This window comes from Rhipicephalus microplus, chromosome X (assembly GCF_043290135.1).
Source record: "Rhipicephalus microplus isolate Deutch F79 chromosome X, USDA_Rmic, whole genome shotgun sequence".
Classification (NCBI taxonomy): domain Eukaryota; kingdom Metazoa; phylum Arthropoda; class Arachnida; order Ixodida; family Ixodidae; genus Rhipicephalus; species Rhipicephalus microplus.
This window is the reverse complement of record NC_134710.1, coordinates 390,615,289-390,624,055: the sequence shown is the minus strand read 5'-3', so window position 1 is coordinate 390,624,055 and position 8,767 is coordinate 390,615,289. Positions and strand designations below refer to the sequence as shown.

The following is an 8,767-nucleotide window of genomic DNA, read 5'->3' as shown; positions in this document are numbered from 1 at the left end:
CAGGTCGAAATACAAGAGGCATTCTGCGTTGTCGTCAAGTGTTGTACCGCAGTCACGCCAGTATATGAAACTTAAGAAGAAAAGAAAACACCCTACAACGCAGCCGCCATATAAGGGCAAAATCAACTTAGGTTGCATGGTTGGCATTTATAACAATAGAATAAGCACCATGTATGCACTGACTCAGCAAGGGGTCGCTCGAATCAGGAGGAATATATGCCAAAAATCGCTAGTAGTGATGTGGCCATCATCTTAGCTTCGCCTCCATTTCGTTTCGACAAAAGTGACGTATGTGCTCTTACGTCAGTGCTAACGCTGCGCCGGAGCAGGTAAGCTATAGCCTGTAGGCGTCAATTTAATCGACATCTCTGGTAGGTCCGCAATCTGAGCACGACTAATGAATTTGCACAAAGACTAGTGCCTATACCTTGCTCAACATTGTTCAAAGAAAATAATAATAATAATAATAATAATAATAATAATAATAATAATAATAATAATAATAATAATAATAATAATAATAATAATAATAATAATAATAATAATAATAATAATAATAATAATAATAATAATAATAATAATAATATTGATAATAATAATAATAATAATAAAATAATGCCGCATAGGCAGCTACATGCATCGATTTTCACTATACGTGGGATAAGTGCAAGGTTGCCAGTTCCACCCATGAAAAGTGGATTGGGGCTTCCTTTTTCGCCGAGTCGATTGTAGAATTTTCAAGTTGCTTTCACGTCCTTTTTCGGTTTTATTTACATTTTTCCAGCAAGTCAGCATCACCTGAACCAATGCGCATTTGTTGCAGCGCGTTTGTCAAGGACTGGGCAGTTTGGTATATATATCCTTGCGCTGAGTTCCCCATCAAGAGGAGAGGTGGGGTTGAAGATTGATCGCAGCACCTCTCCCCATCTCCTGCCGTCCTCCTAAGTCAATATAGGGGGCATATTTGGCACTTCAGTTGATTAGAGGGGAAGAGGGGGCGGGGCTCCCCGTGCGCACGTTAATCGTGCGCCGGATATTCTACCCGCTGAATGGAGACTGGGCAGTGTTAAAAAGTACTGCGTGCTTTCTTTCAAAGTTGCATAAATTTTCGCGGAACAAAACAATTTGGTGGTTGCCTAAACTCCCTTTAGTACTTGGGCGAGATTATTTTTCATATACAAAGACATCCAGATGTTATAAAATCACAACAAGGTGCCATATTGTCCACCGCCGCCAGTGTCCGTAACAGTTATCGCATGAAAAACGAAAAAAAAACTAAACAAGAAAAAAATATCCATATTTGGACGAGGTTTGAACCGGTGTCCGCTCCGTGCCAGCCCTGTATTCAACACTAGAGCCAAATGTTTTTTTCTTCTTTTAGTTTTGTTTTTGAGCCATGCTGGTGCTGGAAATTTCATTGCACAAAACCCCTGTACAAGTGTTATGCCGGAAAGGAACGGCGTTAACATACGCAATATAACTTGGCAGAAGATTAAGATAGCAACCAAGGCGTCACAGAAGGCGAATTGTGGAAGTAGGCGTTACGCAATGCGAAATGCATGACGAGTGGATCGCTGAATGTTTCGAACCCATCACAAAGGGTTAAGCCATAATTGTTTATCTTCATCAGCTGCCGAATCAAATAATGTAGCATAGTGCGTACCTTGCGAGAGTGCTTGTATTATATTAGCGAGAAGAGTGCAACGGGTTCTATAGAGTGTGCTCTTCGAGCTTTCGCCTGTGACTGTGCTCCGCTTCGAGCGGAGGTCGGGCACATTTACCATAATCATAGAGAAAGAATAAGACAAGAGAGGACACTCCGCGAAACCTGGCCTCAGGAAGTGCGTCACGACTACGTAACGAACTAGTGCTCTCACCAAACGTCAGAGGACGCAAGCGCAAAAAAAAAAACAGTTATAATCAATGCAACAGAATAGTTTTTACAAAATAATAATTATACGCCCAAATCTGGTATGTTCTTTATACATAAAACAATTTATTCAACACACCTCACGCGATAATTTTTCTTCAGCCGTACTGTCATAAACACCATCCACCCAGCGACAAGCCCATGCATGACTGACAGCGGGAAGTTTTCGTCGCTTTCGTCAACGTCGGCTGCGTCGGCGTTTTCGTGCGTGAGATAACAGGTGAGGCACGTTTTCAAGCGAAGCTTGTTGAATGACATGTTGTTGGGCTTGTTGGGTCATTTTTTCAGAAAACGGTTACACCTGCGCGAATAAGACACTATGCAACAAACATAGAAAGATGCACACACACACACACACGTTGCGCTTCATGTGTGCGAGTTTGTTTTTTACGTGGTGTCTCATTCACGCAGTTGTAACCTTTTTCTGAAGCTTGTAAGGACGGGGAGGTTCGCTAAAAAGAAAGTTTGCGGCTCTATGCGGCGGCTAGACGGGAACATTGTGCAACGTATGCAGTATAGCAAAGGCGGCACGGCGTCAAGCCGAGGCGACGCGTGCTGCGTCTGCCACGGACGCGAGCGTCTGTGCGCTGAGCATAGCTGGGCAGCTAGGTCATAGGCTCGGTGGCTCGGTGCAAAATATTGAGAAGCGTTCGCCCTGCCTCGCATGCTTCACGACGCGTTTCCCGAAGGCTCGGAACACGAATAATTCTTGGTGTGCCGGAGGCAAATCTGGACTAGCCAAGTGGCCATCATCTCCGTTTCTTCGCTAGCCTTGCGCCACTAGTGCAAGCTGCCCACAAATTTTTTTGACGTTTCCAATATATTTTACCGCACAAATTTTAACTACGATTTTTCTTCCCAATGCACTGCTGATACTGCGTACGCACGAGGGTGTTCTAAAGTTCCCAGACCGCGATACCATTGCATTACAAGGGATAGTGGCCTGGAAACTTCTGAAGATCTTTGTACCTGGTCTTGACGTCTATCTTTGTAAGTCAGAACTTTATGGGTCAGAGATGTATCAACGGTTTTGTATTGTGCATCGATTAGCTAATCATTCAAAGGGGTTTGCTGGTACACTTATGACGTGCACATATCTTTTTCGAAATTTGACAGCGAAGCATCCACTTACTAACATTTTCAGACCGCGCTGATGCCATGCCGTCCGGCGGTCCAAGCTACGGCAGCTACTGCTGTGTATTGTGGTGCTTGAACAATGGCAGAACCCACAAGAAGCCTGGGACGAGTTTCTTCCGCATACCATGGAACGGCAGGTGTGTTAAAGCTTTTGTATGGTTTGCATGTCTTTAGGCTTACTGTTCCTACTTGCTCAGTGAGGGTAGCAATAAAAAATCACTATTCAAGCGCTTCCCTTTTCAGCTGATAGTTCCTTGCCAATGCAGGATGAAAGCATGGATGCAGTATGCTGGACGCGATGATCTCCTGAGTAAGCCGGCCAGCCTATTGTACGCAACGTACAGGGTTTGTAGCGACCATTTTACTGCTCAAAGTTTCATGGACCATGGGCACACAAGGCTTACAAGAATGGCGGTTCCCATGTGCAACCAGCTGCACCATGTAAGTGATTGTCTGAAACTCAAGTATGTGCAATAGCAGCCGCTTGTATTGAATCAGTGGCGACAGTTAACCGCGAAGATCTTTGTAGCCGATGGAGAAACCTCACTATAGAAGTAACACTTGGAAAGTCTTAAATTTTGTGAATTGTGGGCTATTACCTTCCTAACAGCAGCTTTACATTTCTGTCGTTTTTTGATGCTCTTGACCTGCGCAACTTGTTTTGAAAGACTTTGAAGGGCTATTTCACGTTATCTTCAAGCCTGAGTGCACTTGTACATATACCTTTCATCAGTGAAAGCTGGCACTGTTGATAATTTCAAAAATCACAAATTACTTGTTTCCTAGTTGATGCCTTCTCTTTTCTTCCACGTTCGACCAATTTATGCGTTTGAAAGAGCTGTTTAAGTTTCCCCATGCTACAAGCATTGTAACTTGTACCAACTGCACATATATGCAGGTTCTCTGAGCGTCGCTTCAAATAGTGACTGTGACATGACTGCAGAAGCTGCACTGCAAGGTGCGGATTATCTTCAGTTTGTGTCATTTTAAGCCTTTTACTGACACATTATCGTACTTTCATTTCTTCAGGACCTGCGCAAGAGGCTTCAAAAAGCGGCTCCCACACATTGAGGTGCCCCGATGAGCAGGGTGCGTTCAGTGTCACGATTTCTTTTTTTTTACCCAAATTGACTGTTGACCAAACCTCTGCAGGTGGCAGCTCCCTTGTAGCTGGTGAAAGAATTTCTGCTGACTTCGTCTTGCCGGAGAAAACCTTAACCAGTCGTTCAGCTGTCACAAAAGGAACTTGTGTGACCGGTAAGTTGTATGTTCACTTCAACACCAGAGTGGATTGATATAGAGACTTCCGCAGGCCGCTCGCAAGATTGTTCCGACAGCACTGTCCGAGGCACTGAACAAGCTTCACAAGACCCTCCAGAATACGTCTCCGCCAACAGCTCCACGCCTGAGTGCCCTAGAGAAAATGGTGACTATGCTTTTATTGGAGCTGTTTTAATGTGCTATTTTATGTTTAGGACATTTTGAGGAAACTATCCTCAAAAGGACACTACGTGTGCAGTTACAAAATGTAAGGGAGGGCTCTCAGTGATTTTCATTTTTTTGTGCAATGTCAACATTGTGAATGGTTTGTTTTTGGGTAGTGGAATCGAAAACTTTGCACCACAGAAAGTTGTGCACCTTGGGTCTGAAAAAGCGAGGAAAGTGCTGGTATGGGATTAATTGTTCTTCGCTTTTACATCCATTTTTTGTTTATTGCAGTGCGTTACTGTGTGCCAGCGACAATCAGCGACAATGTCTCCATCAATGAAGTACAAGCAAACCATTAAACATCCTCAAGCCAAAGTAGCAGCACAGCGGAAAACTATCAAAAGACTGCGGAAACAGCCTCACCAAGCACCGTCATCGACTTCAAAGGCCCTTGGAGTTATCCGACCGCACGTCACCGAGGAGGTTTTTAAACTTCCTTCCGCACATGTTTGCTTGAGGCCCAAACGCAAGGGCAAGCGGTTTCCCGTGTGGTTCAAGAAATTCACTCTTCACTTAAACTTCCGAGGTCCGCGAGCATACCGATTTCTGGCTCCATATTTTTCTTTGCCCTTCCGGCGTTCATTAAGGAGGTGGCTTGCTAATGTAAAGATGACTCCAGGCATAATTCCAGGAATCCTTTCTTCCATTTCAACAAATACTCAAGCTTGGAATGAACGGGACCGAGTGTGTGCTTTAGTTTTCGACGAAATAGCACTCAAAAACAATTTGTACTATGATGCTGCAAGAGGCGTTGTCCAGGGTTTTACAGATGATGGCACTCATCGCACTTCAACCATTGCTGATCGAGCACTGGTTTTTCTTATTGTTGGTGTTTCGAGAAAGTGGGTTCAACCGGTTGCTTTTACTATAGGGCACACATCAACACCATCATCTGTTATGCATAACTTGCTGGTGTCACTCCTTTCGGAGCTTAGGAGCATTAATATTGCAGTGAGAGCAGTCATTTGTGACCAGGGCAGTTCAAATGTAAGTTTCGCTAACCAACTAAGAGTGACTGTAGCAAAGCCTTTTTTTTAAGTTAATCGTGAGCGAGTGTAATACATTTTTGGTGTCCCGCATTTCATTAAACCAACACGCAATAATGTCCAAACACACAAGTTATACATTGGGGATGACATCGTTTACTGGTCGCACACTGTAAGCCTTTACCAATCCTCACATGAGTTGCGGTTGTGATTGGCTCCAAAGTTGGCTGAACGGCACGTTCATCAGAAACCTTTTTCTAATATGAAGGTCAGCAGAGCTACTCAGGACCTCAGTGCACCAGTTTCGATTTCTATCACGGCAATGGTGTATGCGAACGTGCTGCCTGCCTCGGCCATCACTACAGCTCAATTTTGTGATCGTATGGACAGGATTTTTGATGGCTTGAATAGCTCGAGTAAAAAAGAACTTCGCAAAAGCTGCGGCATGCAATCATGAAAAATGATTCAGAGCTGATTGACTTCCTCCGAGGCCAGCTTCCCTGGATTGCATCATGGCAGTTTGTTGGCAGACGTCAACCACAAACCATCGTAGGTTGGCAAATTGCAATTCAGGCTATTTGTTAACTATGGGACGACCTCTCCAAAAATGACAATTTTGAATACCTGTTAACACGCTGGCTTCAACAGGATCCTCTGGAGAACATAATTGGCCACATTAGGCAAAAACAGGGTTGCAACACCAACCCCAATGTAGCACAATTTATTTGTGGCCTGAAGCACATCTGCCTAAGAAAACTCTTCCAGCTGTCAGAATACGGAAATGTCGAAGATGATGAATGTGACCTCCTCCAGGAGCAGCTCCCGCCATTCTCCCTCACCAGTGCGTCTCTTGTGGATAATGAGGAGTGGGCACAGCCACAGCCTGACGACTTTCCCGCTCTAGATGATCTCTCTGAACTTGCGACCAACATTCACTCCCATATTATCGATGACTCTGCTGCATATTATGTAGCTGGTTTTCTCATCAAACACTTCCTTCGGAAGGCATGTGACGGTTGCAGTTGCCCACAGTTACTGAAATACGACAGTGAGACGCTTAAGGGTACCCACCAGTATTTCACAATGTTCAAAGCATACCACGTCCCTAGCAAACTTTTTGGGAATCTCACTGTGCCATCAGAAGCAGCTTTTGCATACATACAACAACTTGAATCTCACTTTCTTGCCATAATTGAGGCCACTGCACATCACCTGAAAATGTGCGATGTTTTGTATCACCATCTGTCAAGTGTTGATGATTTTTATTTCTGCTCTGTGTGGGTGTCGCGCGAAGTTTCTGAAAATGTTTTGCCGGGTTCGTTTATGTTGGCATGTGCGTTTTGTGAACCGAAACCTAGATAGGGTTAGGTTCCAGTCTTCATTTTCAGGCATACAGCTTGACAAGTTCAAAGGTTAGCAATTAGCGGTGGGTTTACGCTAAAGTATTCGAGTTGAGCCGAATCGTGCAATAGCTTTGTTATGTTAATACTTCGTTACAGCAGACTTCATTATGGTCTCATATGCTCATATTCAGTTCAACTGGACTAACCACTCCTTCGTTGCATACATTGTTTTGATTACCCGCTATGAGGAGTAGGGACACTGTGTATTCCCTCGAAGTGATTTGCATAACCTTAAAAAGAATGTTGGGCATCATGTCTGTATATTTGTAGCAAATGCGGGCGAACTGTACACTTTACTGTGGCTCGCTTGGTCACTGTGTATGCTTTATCTCTCCAGCTCAAGTAATATATCGATAACAAAACCGCTTGTTGAAATGTCTTCGAGCGGGTAAGGAACACAGTATGAAGTGGGCACGGTTCACGTTATCATGCTTTTCGTATTTTAGCTTCTCATCAACCTCCTCATCTCGCCCATCAAAATTTTCAAAAGAATACCCAAACTTGTAGCGTTTGATGGGGCTGCGGACGCTGCCATTTATTTTTACATAGCTTGTGAGTGATAACGTACGATGTAGAGCCTTTGTGAAAAATAATGGGCCAAAGTGGTTTCCTTCTGCTATTTATTAGCCCTTTAATACCGCTCTCGTAGCACCAATTAAGGTCCACAATTCTGGATGAGTGATGACTACAATCTATTTTAGCTCACAAGCGTCACAGCAACACCCAGACGCAAATCACTTGGGATCTTAAGTTTTTGATGAAGGTGACGCACAAGAAAAGCCACAAGACCTGCCAGTGTTGTAGCATAAAGTTTGTCTTTCACGTAGTTAGCAAGCTGCAAAGCCCTACCTTGCTTAGGACAAGCAGGCATCAAGTCTGCTTTTTTTCATTTTGTGCTAGCTGTTCTTAAGTACAGCCAGCACACTGCACCTTTGCCTTTCTGCTATATTGTGTCGTGTGGTTTCTGTGCGCTCTTTTTTTCTATGCATTATTTCGGTTAACCCCAGGCGTGATTCGCGACTTCATTGCTGTGTATATGTCACTTCTTCCTTCTTCATCAGCATTGTGCGCTGTGTTTTTGCCATAGATCCTTACTTACCCACTGGCCCGGTGTGTCATACTTCACCAGCTTCTCGGATTCTGCTAACTCTAGCGATGTGTGCGTTGTATGTGTTCTCTCTGTATTTGTTACAATCTTTGTTACAATTTATTTGTAAGGCGAGATGCATTTGTTGTCTACATTTGTCATATTGTGCTTTTTATATTCTCAGACTCTACCTTGCCTTTGAATAAAACATTGCGGATACTCTGTCTCTTTGACTGATATATACATTGATCACTTGTTCCAAAAGAAAAACACAAGCGCGATGAACAAACCGTAGTGAATTATCATTACCTGCATCTCTTTTTATTATAACTTAATCGAAATTAAAATTACGTCACGACCAATTCGCGCGAACTACTGAACAAAACAAAACAGGGAATCGCTAAATCAAAACTATTTACAAAAACTATCCATTTGGGCGATGAAAAGTGGTCTGAAATCATGAACTTTCGTCATAGCCAAACGTCGGTTACGCAAAGTAATTCAAAATTTGCGCCAGTGAAACCGAAACAGAAAGCGCACACCACTTGCTCTCACCAACCACCAGGTGTGCTAGGGTCGATTGGGCCGCTGCGGTACCCAGCTGTTAAAACTTGAAATGTCTTACGAGGCCAGTTTTAACATTACGAGTAAATTGTAGTAGTTTGATTAAAGGATAAATAGTATGATATAAACTATTTTGAAAAATGTTTTTACTGGACAAATTACAAAATAAGTG

General features: G+C 43.4%; 1 protein-coding gene across 3 annotated transcripts; it reads left to right on the top strand.

Moving 5' to 3' along the window:
• The first annotated feature begins 2,061 nt into the window (after positions 1-2,061).
• On the top strand, positions 2,062-8,253 carry LOC142776444 (uncharacterized). 3 transcript variants are annotated; one of them, XM_075880119.1, is made up of 8 exons: positions 2,062-2,150; positions 3,075-3,204; positions 3,334-3,508; positions 3,966-4,025; positions 4,097-4,156; positions 4,220-4,324; positions 4,380-4,493; positions 4,787-8,253. In XM_075880119.1, exons 4-8 carry the CDS (start codon positions 4,001-4,003, stop codon positions 4,852-4,854), a joined length of 372 nt encoding a protein of 123 aa, XP_075736234.1. In that variant the 5' UTR covers positions 2,062-2,150; positions 3,075-3,204; positions 3,334-3,508; positions 3,966-4,000; the 3' UTR covers positions 4,855-8,253. The 3 variants fall into 3 exon arrangements, with proteins under 3 accessions (XP_075736234.1, XP_075736236.1, XP_075736235.1); XM_075880121.1 differs by having other exon boundaries at positions 3,334-4,025; XM_075880120.1 differs by having other exon boundaries at positions 2,092-3,204.
• Positions 8,254-8,767: the final 514 nt, after the last annotated feature.